At 32.2% G+C, this 14,856-nt stretch overlaps 2 protein-coding genes across 2 annotated transcripts; both read left to right on the plus strand.

Moving 5' to 3' along the window:
- The first annotated feature begins 1,381 nt into the window (after positions 1–1,381).
- LOC111424371 (stromal cell derived factor mayday) lies at positions 1,382–4,029 on the plus strand. The gene is made up of 3 exons (XM_023057877.2): positions 1,382–1,529; positions 1,605–3,406; positions 3,462–4,029. Exons 2-3 carry the CDS (start codon positions 2,815–2,817, stop codon positions 3,956–3,958), a joined length of 1,089 nt encoding a protein of 362 aa, XP_022913645.1. The 5' UTR covers positions 1,382–1,529; positions 1,605–2,814; the 3' UTR covers positions 3,959–4,029.
- A 166-nt stretch (positions 4,030–4,195) lies between these two features.
- LOC111424421 (Required for cell differentiation 1) lies at positions 4,196–8,341 on the plus strand. Its single transcript, XM_023057945.2, has 5 exons — positions 4,196–4,496; positions 4,559–4,874; positions 4,924–5,118; positions 5,171–5,262; positions 8,075–8,341. Exons 1-5 carry the CDS (start codon positions 4,384–4,386, stop codon positions 8,253–8,255), a joined length of 897 nt encoding a protein of 298 aa, XP_022913713.1. The 5' UTR covers positions 4,196–4,383; the 3' UTR covers positions 8,256–8,341.
- Positions 8,342–14,856: the final 6,515 nt, after the last annotated feature.

The raw sequence follows: 14,856 nt of genomic DNA on the forward strand, positions 1-14,856 counted from the left end.
AAATAAGTACAAACATGATACGTTTAATTCCAATATTAGTCGAGATATAAGCAACTTCCGGTTTGAAATTTCAATGTCATTTCAACAAATTCTTAATTTTTATAAAATGTCTCAAAATTTATCACAAAAACAAAAATACAATAAAAACATGAAAAATTAAGGTTGGTATTAATATTTCAAAATTATGTTGCTAATTTAAATATTGCCAACTTTAATTTTTTTTTATTACAACTTTGTTGTTTTTCGAAATAAATGCATCATGTTTGAACTCATTTTAAATATGAGTTTAAATCTTTGATTATATATAATATGGATTGAGCTAACTGAATATATCTACTAACAAAAATGTTGCTCAAGGTGAATAGACGCAGATGGAAAGCGATAATGTGAAAGTGTAACAAAGATAGATATATTATATGTCAGTACGCTTCTATATCTATCTCACTTCTATCAGTACACCCATTATATGGCAGTACGCTTCTATGTCTATCTCGGTTCGATCACCTTGCGCAAGCTATCTCTCTCGTTGGCTCAATCCATATTATATATAATCAAAGGTTTAAATATAAGTTTTTTAATAAAGAATACCATGAGGTTGTCCATTTGTCTATTATATGATAGCTAACTTCAGATTTAAAATGTGACGTAACTGGTTCTACCGGAAGTAGACCATAACTTCGTTATTTTAAATGGAATGCTATAGTTTATATATACCGGTTAATTGTAAGTAGAAAAATAGGTTGATTTTGATAAAAGTTATTGGTACCTAACTTTTTTCGTTTTCGAGTTATTTTGGATTATTCTTCAGATGCTGTCAAATATATTGTCATTTGTCAAAAATTGAATGAAAAATTGAATTACTGTTTCTCCATATTCAATGGCGAGAAAGTCGAAAATTTTAAATGGAACCCCATATTCTTTTAATCTGTCAAAAGTGAATTTAATTCTCTACAAATTAGCTATAAACATTCCTCTAAGACGCCCGGCTAAACCTAAAACTTTCTAGCTCTAGGTCTAGCGTTAGTTCTAGTTTTAATTGTTATTTAACCCTAAATTCTTGTACATTTTAATTGATCTAAAAATATCTTTTTTTGATTTAATCCACTTACCTTGCTTATAATTTCATCCATTTACCCATTTTGAATTAAATACAACCTTTAAATCCAATTAATTATGTGTTTTTCATTAAAAAAAACTTAAATTCAACGTCAATTTTGACAAGCAACTGCAATATTTGGATCTTAATCACCATGGCAACCAAGTCAAGTTGGATAACCTTAAAATAATAAAATTTTATTTCGATTTTTTTATCAATTTTAACCTATTTTTTATTAATTTTAAAACAATTCGAATTTTTTTAATATCTTTATATTTTTGTGTTTTGCTTCTTAAGTGAAATACATTGTATAAATAAAAACATAGAAATGTCAATTCTTCCAATGACGTCACAGCAAGGCCTTTGCGGGGGGATACGTTCATATAATAACAACAGCCTTTATAGGGATTTGGAATTTGGATAACCTTATACAGTATGTTTACTCAACGGACCTTGCATTTAGCCGTTGAAATTTGATATATAAATGTTATAACATCAGGATTTGCAGCAACCTAATCATACTTGGTCTGATTAACCGCCGATTAAGTGCTAAGATGATGAAGTGACGCAGGGTATAAAGCATTTCCTTAATTATCATCAAGTTATGATCAATTGCTATGAGAGAAAAAAAGATTTACTATAACTTTGGGGAGAAAAATTGGTGAGTATGGTGGAATAGAACGGATTTCAAAAGACGACGTGTACATATGAGTTCAGACAATCTAATCAGCCTTAATATTGGGGTATTTGCGAGATATAATATGGCAAAACAAACACATGAAAGCTCTATAACTAAAAGAATCATTCGAACAGCTGACATGGAGTTCCTGAGGAACCATATAGGATATAGTCTGATTGTCCCACACCAGACATTGCGCATGGAGTGGATGGATGACAAGAGATTGCCGAAAATTACACGGGATGGTATTCCTAGATTAAACAAACTTCATGGACGCCGCCACAAGGTGATGTGAAAGCTGGAATTCATTATTCCAGCCACATCTCTAGATTAAGCTAATTGTCTAAAATTTACTGAGAATTAATCTGCTTCTGAGTGTTACGTTGACCAAGCAAAGGTACGTTTAGAACATTACATTACATTACATAGCTCCTGAACTGGCTTGATAAAACTTGATAAGTAACTGATCTTGATTCAATGAAAAGAATATATCTGTCTATAGCTGTCTCAGTATGTCCAGAAACTTATTAACGAAAGGAAACACCACAAAAATTATAATCTTCTTTCAATCAAACTCCATAAGCCCAATTTTCCATGAATTTTGCAATTTTACAAATTTTGTTAATTTATGAGTGCCATATAAAAATTCAAGAAAGTTGACTGTATTCCACTTCAGTTAATTATGAGTATAGAAACGATTTAGAGAGAGTTATTTAATTACCTAAATGCTGCCTCACCTTAATGCCATTAAGCTCTCATTAAAAAATAACTTATACCTTTCCTACCTTAATACATAAATCATTTCTCATTGGAAGAAAAAAAGAACTTACATTCCATTGTTCAAAAAAAAAACTTAAAATTGAATCAATGTTATCACAATGCCATCTTTCTGGTGTTTGCGGCGCAACTCCTTTATTGATCCATCACACCATAAAGTAAAAAATAGTTAAAAGTCCGCAACGGTTTCTTTATCACATTTTTTCTCCCGAAAAAAATATATAATCTCATCCGAAATGTGACGAAAAAGTTAAAATAACAAATGTTATCAAGTTGTAGAAGTCGAACGATATTTGAAAGATGGTCTTACTCGGTGCCGTTATTTTGTTACATGGTTTTTCTTTGCGTGATGGTTTTCCTGCCGGTCCCATTGCGTTCAAGTATAACGATAAAAATAGATGACATGGATGTGACTTTAAAACGTAGTTTAGAAGAAACGTTCATCGTCAAAATGAGAAATAGTAATTTTAAAACGGACGGCGGGGAGAGGTACCGAGATGAATCATTAAGTGACAAAAACGAGTATTTGGTGAACGTTAATAATAACGAAAATTTCAATAAGGAACAAAATGATATTTTGATGGATGTTTTTAAAAAAGCCGATGTTGATCGAAGTGGTAAGTTAGATCCAAAAGAATTGGCCAATTGGATTCGAAAAAAAATAGTCGAACACATATCTTTTGCTGTTGGAAATAACTTTAATCTCTTCATGGAAATTGACGTCGACCCACCAAACGGTGTGGTAACTTGGAAAGAATATCACGCTTATTTTTTAAAAAAGCGTGGATTTAGCAAAAAATATGTTCAACATCATAACGAAAAAATCCACAAAGGAATGTCCAGAGCCACAAAAGGTATTTCCATTAATAAAACAATTATTACAAAATTATTTATTAAATTTGTTTTTAGAACAAATGATGAAAGATAAAGCTTCTTGGCTTGAAGCAGCAAAATCAGACGCAAATTCTTTAACAGTCGACGAATTTTTAGCCTTTACACACCCAGAATCAAGCGCAACAAATCAATTAGCACTTGTAGATGAACTTTACGACAAATTCGATCGAGATGGTGATGAATTATTAACAGAGGATGAATTTGCAATACTTCAAACTGAAGGGAATAACGACGAAATGGTGGTAATTCGCCAAGATGAAAATCAACGCAGAGCTGAATTTCGTACCTCCATTGATTTAAACGGTGATGGAAAAGCGGATAGAAGAGAATTGTTGCATTACGTCGCCCCGCAAAGTCCAAGACATAGCGAACACGAAGCTGAAGCTTTATTAGCTTTAGCAGACACAGATCAAGACCACATGTTATCTATAGATGAGATTTTAGCACATCCAAATTTGTTTCTTAAATCAAAAATGGTCGATACAGCTCGTAGTTTTCACGATGAGTTTTGAATCGTTATAATTCAGGTGATAAATCATTTTTATATTGAATAAAAATAAAGAAATCAAATATTTAATTTGAATTTCCCGCTATTTTATTTTTTAATTTTTAATCAAATTAATAATAACTAAAATATTTATTTTGCTTAATTGATAATTATTTAATAAATAATTTTTAATAAGAAATAATTATTCAAAAGTAAATTTAAAAAATAAAGTTATAAAATAATTAAGCACTCCATCTATTAATAAAAGGTTGAACAACACTTGACAACTGTCATTTAACTTTGTTTTGAGGTTATCTGCTTGTTATCTGTCATTTTACACCAAATCATCTAAATCCGTTCTGGATAGGTCTGTGATAAAAACAGAACAAGTATGGTTTGATCTGTTACTAATTGTAAATAATTAGCTCATTAAAAATTATCACGTTTAAAATGAGTGCGCAACCCAGCCCCGCAAACCAGAATGTTGATCGTGAAAAGATTTACCAGTGGATTCTCGAATTATCTAATCCAGAAACTAGAGAGAATGCCCTTTTAGAATTAAGGTAATGATTATTTAACTCATTTTATGTTATAATCGAATTGAAGGATTTGTTTTTTGTTATAGTAAAAAACGCGAAGTTGTACCCGAATTGGCTCCCATGTTATGGAATAGTTTTGGCACAATTGCTGCCTTATTACAGGAAATTATAAACATCTACCCTGCCATAAATCCACCCACATTAAACGCCCATCAATCAAACAGAGTCTGTAATGCTTTAGCTTTATTACAATGTGTTGCTTCTCACCCGGAAACAAGATCTCAATTTTTATTGGCACATGTACCTTTATTTTTATACCCTTTTTTGCATACCGTATCGAAAACTAGACCGTTTGAGTATTTAAGATTGACTAGTTTGGGTGTTATTGGAGCTTTAGTAAAGGTAATGTATTAAATTGATTAATCAGTTAAAACTTAGCAATTTTTTTTAGACTGATGAACAAGAGGTTATTACATTTTTATTAACTACAGAAATAATTCCTTTATGTTTACGCATAATGGAATCTGGATCAGAATTAAGCAAAACAGTAGCCACATTTATTCTTCAAAAAATACTTTTAGATGATAGTGGTTTGTCATATATTTGCCAAACTTATGACCGTTTTAGCCATGTTGCAATGATTTTGGTACTTTTTTTCATTTAAAAATGAATAATTTATTGATAAATCTTATTTTTAGGGTAAAATGGTTTTATCTTTGGCAAAAGAGCCATCGGCAAGACTTTTAAAACATGTTGTGAGGTGTTATTTGCGATTGTCTGATAATCCTAGGTTAGTTTTATTTTAGAAATAATAATCTAAATCGGGGTTTCACACCTTTTTTTTTCTTGAGCGTCGTTGGATTATAAATAATATTTTGTTCCTTGCTTTAATTTTATTATTACAAAATTTTTTATTTCTGTTGATATAAGAAATGTTCTGGGTCAACTCCACATCAGCCATAAGTATTATTTGTGATGCTTGGGTTGGGTTTGGTAGCTGGTTATACAGAGTGTTCAACAATGATTGTAAGGTGTTTGAATTTCCCGCTTTTGCGTTTAATTTTTAAGGCTGGTATGAGCGAACTAATAAGCATAGGCGTATCATAGGAGAAATTCCGAAGGTATTAAAAATGTATGAGGTTAAGAGATTTATGTTTAAAATTTATCAATATGTAACTTTATTAACAAAATTTAAAAATGTATATGAAATCAATTGATATTTCTTTACATTTTGTTATAATAATTGTTGAAACTTTTTAACTCGAAAGCAATTAAAACATACCACGCCACTGATTGTTAAAAATTCGTGGAAAACACCAGCCCGCACCAACGTTGTTTGTCAAATGTTACTAAAAGTCAAGCGCGCCACATTCAAACACTTTACAGTCATTGTTGAACGCTCTGTAAGAAATAATATACTTATGGCTGATGGCTGGATATAAAAAATAATTTCGAAGACGTCGGCCGCTCCAAGTATCTCCAAGTAGTCCTCGAAGTCGGCCGAGATTATTTCTCATATCCAGCTACTAAACCCATCTCAGTATCACGAACAAAATTTATAGCTCGTCTGATTTTGAAGACTACTTGGAGCATAAGTATTGTTCTTGATACTTGAGTTGTGTTGGGTTGATGCCTGGATATAAGAAATAATCTTGTGATACTTCGTCTTCGAAGTCGGCCGAGATTATTTCTTATAACCAGCCATAAGTATTGTTTGTGATACTTGGGTTGGGTTGGATTTATAGCTGGTTATAAGAAATAATCTCGGCCCACTTCGAAGACTACTTGGAGCATAAATATTGTTCGTGACACTTGGGGCGGCCGACGTCTTCGAAGTCGGCCGAGATTATTTCTTATATCCAGTTATCAACCTCACCCAACCTAGGTATCACAAACAATACTTATGGCGGCAAATTTCAAAGACGTCGGCTATCCGGAGTACCAAAAACTATACTTATGGTTGATGGTTGGATATAAGAAGCAATCTCGGCCGACTTCGAAGACGTCGGCTGCTCCAAGTATCTCCAGTAGTCTTCGAAGTCAGCCAACATTATTTCTTATATCCAGCCATCAGCCATAAGTATTGTTTGTTGTACTTGGGTTGAGTTGGATTTGTAGTTGGATGTAAGAAATAATCACAAGATTATGTTTTGTATCCAGCTATCAACCCAACTCAAGTATCTATACAAATAGTCTTGGAAGTCAGCCGAGATTATTTGTTATATCCAGTTATCAACCTCAACCTACCTAAGTATAACAAACAATACTTATGGCTGCCGATTTCGAAGATGTCGGCTGCCCGAAGTACCAAAAACTATACTTATGGCTGATTGGATATAAGAAATAATCTTATCTATAATCTTATAATCTCAAGTATCTCCAACTATCTCCAGTAATCAGTCATAAGTATTGTTTGTGATGCTTGGGTTGGGTTGGATTTGTAGCTGGTTATAAGAAATAATCTCGGCTGACTTCAAAAACTACTTGGAGCATAAGTATTGTTCATGGGTTGGGTTGGGTTGACAGCTGGATATAAGAAATCATCTCGTGCTACTTGAGGCGGCCAATCATCAGTCATCAGCCAAAAATATTGTTTGTAGTACTTGGGTTGGGTTAATTTATAGCTGATTATAAGAAATAATCTCGGCCGACTTGGAAGACGTCTCAAGTATCACAAGATTATTACTTATATCCAGCTGTCAACCCAACCCAAGTGTCATGAACAATACTTGTGCTCCAAGTATCTCCAAGTAGTCTTCGTAGTCGACCGACATTATTTCTTATATTCAGCCATAAGTCATAAGTATTGTTCGTGGAACTTGGGGTGGCCGACGTCTTCGAAGTCGGCTGCCATAACTACACTGTGCTGCAAGATTTTTGTACAGCTAATGAGTTAAGTGTATTTAGTTAATTTTGGGTTGCTGATTTCAAATATGCCTTCCATTTTTCTGTAACAGGTCACGTTTTTTATTCAGGTGTCTCACTGCTGCTGGACGTAGGATTGCATAATGCAACTGTAGATGCAATGAATTTGATATTTGGCACCTTGATATAAGGTGAAGAGATCTACGTTTTGGTGGTAGTGTCATGTTTGTACCGCTTCTGGTTACACCGGATATTGTTACTAACATCACTATTTTTAAGAAAATTTTATTTAGCAGTTGGTGACATAATGTAATTATAAATAATTTTTATTTGAAAAATCAAATTTTAAAATTTTCTGGTAATCTTAACACTACCACTAAAAGGTAGATCTCTCTTCACCTTATATCAAGGTGTCAAATATTAAATTCATTGCATCTATAATTTCCCTATAAAATCCTAAGTCTCGCAGTCGTGAAAAACCTGAATAAAAAAAAACGTGATGTGTTACAAAAAAATGGAAGGCATATTTGAAATCAGCAACCGAAAATTAACTAAAAGCACCCAACTGATCTATTGTGCACAAAAAGAAGTTAAACTTTGCTTAATGATGTTTTATTTACCAGTTAAATTAATTTTTCTTTCAAAAATGGAAACGTATTCTTGACATGCACCTTAAGGAGGTCCTGAGCTAAATCCTGATCTAAATGCTTGATTATTAAAATTAATTTTTGTTTTAGAGCTAGAGAGGCTTTGCGTCAATGTTTACCTGACCAATTAAGGGATCAAACATTTACACCTTGTTTACAAGAAGATAAATCAACGAATCATTGGTTATCACAATTATTAAAAAATTTGGATACCCCAGCTCCAACAACGGATCCACGTCAAGTGGGGATTTCTCCACTGACGTCCCAATAAAACACAGAAAACACGTTCATTATTATATAACTTTTTTCTAAGGGTTTATAAATGTGATCAGACTCGATTAAAAAAGAATATTATAAAAAAGGATAATCAATTAATATTATTTTGAACGGAAAAAAAGTGTTTATTGTTTTGGAGTTTTTAAGTATGCGTTCTATTTTTTTCTTCATAATACCTTATTATATTTACAATTCGTAGTATTGTTGTATGTATAGGATAATGGAATAAAAAATATTTTTTCTTTTTTCAAAACATTTTAATTAAAAAAATCGTTCCTTTTATAAATCTCAAAATTCAATTGAGTGTCCCTATCTTTTCATAAGAGGAGAGTATGTATAAGTGGCCCTCGTGTTTTTCTTGGGTTGTTGCTGCACGCCTTGACCTGACCTTGGACGAATTACAGAGAAACGCCGCGAACCCCTCTTCATCATCACAATACTCTGGAATTGGATTCCTTCAATAAAAAGAAAGAAGAAAAAAAAAACAACTCTTGTTGGTGTTGTTTTTTTTTTCGTTGCGTGTATTTAAGCATTATGTATTCGGTCTCTGAGATTTAATTAAAACCATTTGAGATAAAAGTAATCTTAAATTATGCGGGTATTTTAATTATTTAGAAAAAATATGTATTTAATCAAATAGCTTTGATGTCGAGGATGAAATTGATTGAAAAATTTTAAATAAATCTGTAAATGATTAATATTATTTTTGAATACTAATTTTAGTTTAGATTTCTTTGTTTTGAAACTCTCCGTACAAACGTCAAAATTATTGATCGTTGTCCTGGGGCATAGCATAAAGCTCCCCTTTAGGGGTTGTTCTCAACTTGGAAAGAGAGACAGAGAGGGGAGGTAAAGGGTCGGTGCACCACCAGAATCCGCTCACTTTCCCTATCATCTACTTAGTTTCACTTTCTACCCCCTTCAAACGAAGACTCACCCTCGAACACAACTTCCCCTATTTCGAACCTTTCGGTGGTAGGGATCAGGGATGTTTCATTGGTAGTAAAACGGTGGCCATTGCAATAAGGGCGTGGTGAAACTGCTGAGGGGTAACTTACCCCCTGTTTGCGTTTTTTTTAAATTTTTTTTTTGATTTTCGTGTGCCGGTCTCTTAATTTATTTTTTGCCACCGTTGCCTTGTACATATTTGTCCAATCCAGTGAACACGCACGTCTGTGTCCCTTGGATTTGATACTGTACCCACCAAAAAATATACTGGGGATGTTCGAAATAATTGGAATTAACACTCTTTTTCAAAAAAAAAAATAAAAAAAAAAGAATCGTGATGAATATGGAAAATATTATGGCTGGTATTACATTATCATATTTTTATGCCCTATCATAACACATAGATTCTTAGCAGCTGGTGAATCTTATTTTAGTCCTTTGTCCTTAGCTTAATCCATTGATTTTCTTCCTTACATCTGTTGCTGTACAACCTTCAACAATATCACTTATAGCCTGTTATAGACTCGGAAATTAATAATTTAGTGGCAGGTACTGTCTACTACGGTCATAAAATAAAGTAATGATAATATCCCGCAACTCAAACGTCCCCATGCCTGTGATAATGAACGGAGTGAGGTTGAACAGGGCTATTTGAGACCTGACAATAATATTAAAGTAAGATGTAGAGTGGAGAAAGCGAGGCAAAATTTTATTACACTGTTACAAACTGTGACTTACAAAGTGTTATGCATGGTCAACTCTGCTATTCGGAGTGGAAACTTGGACTCTGAAGAATGTCAGTATGAATCGTATAGAAGGATTTGAAATGTGGACTTGCAACGAGGAAGTGCTGAGAAAGTTGAACAAGGATAGGGAGCTACTTCTCATAGTGAAAACGAGGTCTTGCAACTAATAATTCAGGGAAACATAAAGAGAAAACATGGACTTGGTAGAAGGAAACTGTCAAGGATGAATATCAGGAATTGGACATGGAAGAAAAACTGTCCACTAAAACTTGTCAGAAGCCATTTTGGTTCAAAATATCATAACATGTTCTGTTGGCGAAAACATATGGTCATTACACTGTAATATTTTTCATCTTTTACTTTTTTCTTATAGATTTATGTCTCAAACAGAAAATTATAAACCATGTAATCATTAAATTAATGATTCATCCGAATGCTGAAACATAAAATTATAGGTTGTAATAATTATATCCCCGAAGAATTGAACAAAGAAATAAAAATAAATTTTTTATATTGTATTTTTATTCGATACACCACCAGATGTTTATTTTATAATCCTTTGCACCTTTTCGTGAATCTTCTATGTAATGTAATGGTTCGTTAACATCCCGATACGGAAGTAAAACTAATCAGGAGTCAGCTGTCGGGAGAGTGTGTGTATGTCGGTTGAGATTCCATTGCCAGGTTGCTTAAGAACCATGTTTATTTATAAGATGGATTGGTTCTGGTTTACGACCCAAGATTCTCCAAACCGTTTCAAAATGTGTTTTTATCCCAACTTACTTTTTACCGTAAAATATTTTATTACTTTGATTTTTTTATATTAATATTAACGAAAAAATTTACAAAACAGATTTATTTGGTTTTATTGCATATTTTCTTTTATATTATCTTGACAGCTGTCAGACGTCATTACCAGGGGACGTCATGAAGTTAGTCTGTTATTGGAAATTCCTTAAAATAAAAAATCAATGTAATTTAATAAACTGAAAGAATTTGTTAGAAAATCTAGGATGTTTTAGGAAATAATATTGTTCAAAAATATCAGAAATAATTAAAAATAAGTAAAATGTGTTAGTTACTAGATTGACATTATGATTATGACAGCTGTCAAAATGTATAATTTTGTAAATTACGTTGAGAGTTGCCGATTACATAATTCATCATGATACTAAAAAGGGAAAATGTACAAATTTAAATGATACGCTTGCGATTTTATTTTACATGTCCAGGTGATGCAATAACCTCTGCTTGTTCGAGTACAACTTAACTTCGTCTAACGTATGTTAGGTTTTATAGGTGTCCTGATCTTACAGTATGTGATTTGTCAATGTGCACTAATGTTATGGTATACATATGTATCACCAATACCGACAATATTAAATGAACTCCAATAATGCATTACAACTGTGTTAATAGCAAAGATTGAGATATGGTGCAGCATAGAACTGGATTGCTGTCTGAGTGGGTGTTATGTAACACTCATGCTCATTTTCGTATTAAGCAATAATCGTCATTTTGCCTCATTAAGTTTGAATCAATTTGCAGATTTGAAATTTTGCCGTTAAACCTTAAAGCACAGTTTAAGGTCACAAAACCATCTGAAGAAGCCACTCTTGTACAAATAGGCTGTATACGAAACTGAACATAACCTCAAATAGACTTTTACATGGTCTAGCCAAATATTAAAATAAAATAAAACTCTTAGGAATAAAAAAAAAGTAAAAAACTTAAAGACTCAAGTTTGAAGTTGTGTTTAATGATTAGGTTGTATAATATTTTCAATGATTATGTCAATTGAGGTTATGTTGTATGACTAAAACCTATGACAAATTATGCCTGTGATATGATATTTAATGGTCTTTCACACTGAAGTGTTAACACTACAATACCATCACAACTGATTCAAAATAAATAAATAAATCACAAAATGCATGTTGTGGACATGTTTCTTGTACATTTTCAACACCATATAAACAGTTCTCTCTCCAATAAAAGTTTGTGTCAGAAATGTTAACTTCATTAATTGTATATTATTTTAAATAGACTGCAGGGTCACTTTCTGAGGTTGGCATGTATGTCAATGACAGAAGAGCAACAATAAGAATTGAACATGATTTAAAGAATGTTTTTAATTGGAAAGAAAAATGTATTAGTTAGCTTATACATCTAAATTTTATTCCAAAAAGATTTAGCCTTTAGCATATTTTGAATAACTGCAAAGTAGAATATCATAAATTTCGCATTTGCGGAAAAAGTAAAGTTACATATATATAGTGTCATACATAATTTGGAATCACAATTACTAAAAAGCTAAACTTCGATTTTTATCAAAGCTTCATGCTATACCTACGAGGTCAGGTTTACTTGAAACAATACAGCATACCCTCGAGGCAACATCATTAACTTTTTCATATCTTGCGACTGTGAGATGGACTTCATTTGATTCCATAATTGATACAAAAATATCAATAGATGTGAAATGAACTAAAAAAAATGGTGTTGGCAAATATGGTGATACCACCTTATGTGAAGAAAGGTCAAATCTCTTTATCAATAACTGATATGCTAACTCACCATTATTTTGAATCTCTAATTAGGAGAGGTGACACCTCAGCAGAACATCTTTTAGTAATAAAATAGCAAGTCAACCCTTAACCCAACTCAACCCCACGTTCGCAAGTTGCTTAACAACAAAAATTAAGTATAGAGGAAAAATTTTACATTGTCCAAGACATTCCAAGATTGTCCTAGATACGTTGGGGATTAATAATATTAATCCCCAAGACATACAATAAGTTCAAAAGTTGGAACAAGATATGATAAAATCTCCTCAATATTGCAAAAAAATCTGTTAACCCTAGGTCTGTACAAAAGGTTTTCAAATCCATCGCGAGTACGATCATCAAGACATACTCTTAATTTTCTATAAAATAAATGGAAATATCTGAATCTGTACAAAACTAAGTGTTAGAGAACTAAGTTACAGAAAGTTAGTTCTTAATAAAGGTGAAGCGAAGTGGCAAAGATCTGACATTCAAATAACAAGTTTAAGTATTTATTTTAGAACAATGTTATGAAGAATTTGAGATCTTGTAACTCTGCAATTCATACACCTCACATTCTCCTGCTTGAAAATATTCTTGACAGCATTGAATCGACAATGACTCCATAATTGAATTGCTACCTGATAGATTTTTCATAATTTGTCTATGGTCTACCACTAATAGCCACGAAATGAACATCATACATTTAATTGATAATTCTATCAATTTTTTCCAAAGTGACAGTTTTTTCACTTTGAATAATTTGAAAGAATTTAAAAACTTATTTTTTGAACATCATTTCTTTCATGGGTTATTGATGACGTCACTCATCCCGATAAGATTCTCGGTTGAGAACATAGATGAACAAATTCAAATTGTATGTTACCATGCCATCACATTTTTTAATATAACACTGTTGATGGTAATTTCTGCGGATAAACAAATTTAGACATATAATCTTAGACGCTATAAAATGGTGGGAAGGAAGAACCAAACCAAGCCAAGTAATTGATTTTATAGATTAAACCAGTATAACAGAAGCTATCTCAATGACAATAGTTGAAGCATTTAATAAATTATTTATATGCAACCCAACGAATAGATGTTGCATATAGATGTAGTCAGTATTAATGCTGGTGCCTCAAAATTAGTTTTGCAAGGAACTAATTCAAATAGTGACTCTGGAAAAGAATTTTTACCCAAAGGAATGTTGTGGCAACTTTCACTGTACCCTAAAATAATGCTGTGAGCATTCTTACGCAGAACAAAAGAAACGAAGATCAGAAGAATGCATTGAAAAGTATACTGTTTTGTTATCTTTGTGGAGAGGCCGAATAAAAGATTTGAGTGTTTGCACTGTAGCAAAGTATACTTTTTTACATTAATTGATAATTTTGTTTTGTTTCTACTGGTTTCAACCTATAACTTGCATCATCTTCAGGAAATTTCTTTAATACCATCAATTTCTTGCTTTTCTAAAAAAAATGCTTTGAAATGGTTTAATGCAAACTTAACTTCAACTTATATATTTGACTAACTTCATTCCTAAACAAAGACTGATTATGATAGGTTGAGGTTATGTTATTGTATGCAACATTATTTTTTTATTTAAAACGAATATAAGTTATGTCCAATTGGACAAAAAAAACATTGTCGGTCTTCCATTGATACTGATTAAATTTGATGCACCCCGTGCAATTCGCCTCCTATGGTTATTCGCCGATGCACCGGTTTCTTTTTTCCCGTACAATACGCGCGATGCACTCTTCATTACGGGATGCATTCGCGAGCGTCGCCACCGGCGAATGCAACGAATCCGGAACGCAATTGGCCACTCAAACAGGCGAATTGCGAAACGGACCAATCGTCAACCTCCCCTTATGCACTTGCATTTTGTGTCTGCGCCGTTCCACATCGACGCTATTCGCTCATTTTTTTAAATACATTACTCACATTACCGAACATGTTATGTACTTACATAAAACAAGCTTTTTGTTACCATTCGTATTTTTTCTAATACATCATTTTTTATAATATTATTATCCATAAAAAATTGAAGTATTTAAGCATTTTTGAGCACAATTTAAAGACTCTTCATCTAATTAATCTAAATTCTAACCTCCAATTTCTTCTTTTCATAGATAAAATGTCAACTTCAATACAAACTTAACCTCAATTTATATTTTTGACATTTGACTAACTTCATTCTTAAATTATCTTTTTATAATTATATTGTATTATCATCAAAATTGAAGTATTTCACATTTTTTAGAACAATTTGAAGAATCTTCATTTAAATAATTTAAATTCTAACCTCTAATTTATTTTTTTCATGAACAACATGTCATCTTCAATA

This window comes from Onthophagus taurus, chromosome 6, assembly GCF_036711975.1.
Source record: "Onthophagus taurus isolate NC chromosome 6, IU_Otau_3.0, whole genome shotgun sequence".
NCBI lineage: Eukaryota > Metazoa > Arthropoda > Insecta > Coleoptera > Scarabaeidae > Onthophagus > Onthophagus taurus.

What these genes read in the sequence shown, in the direction of transcription:
- LOC111424371 (XM_023057877.2), top strand. Translation starts at nt 2,815, where the DNA reads ATGTTATCAAGTTGTAGAAGTCGAACGATATTTGAAAGATGGTCTTAC. An exon ending in AATGTCCAGAGCCACAAAAG is followed by an intron (nt 3,407 to 3,461) that starts GTATTTCCATTA and finishes ATTTGTTTTTAG; the next exon opens with AACAAATGATGAAAGATAAA.
- LOC111424421 (XM_023057945.2), top strand. Translation starts at nt 4,384, where the DNA reads ATGAGTGCGCAACCCAGCCCCGCAAACCAGAATGTTGATCGTGAAAAG. An exon ending in TTATTGGAGCTTTAGTAAAG is followed by an intron (nt 4,875 to 4,923) that starts GTAATGTATTAA and finishes AATTTTTTTTAG; the next exon opens with ACTGATGAACAAGAGGTTAT. An exon ending in GCCATGTTGCAATGATTTTG is followed by an intron (nt 5,119 to 5,170) that starts GTACTTTTTTTC and finishes TCTTATTTTTAG; the next exon opens with GGTAAAATGGTTTTATCTTT.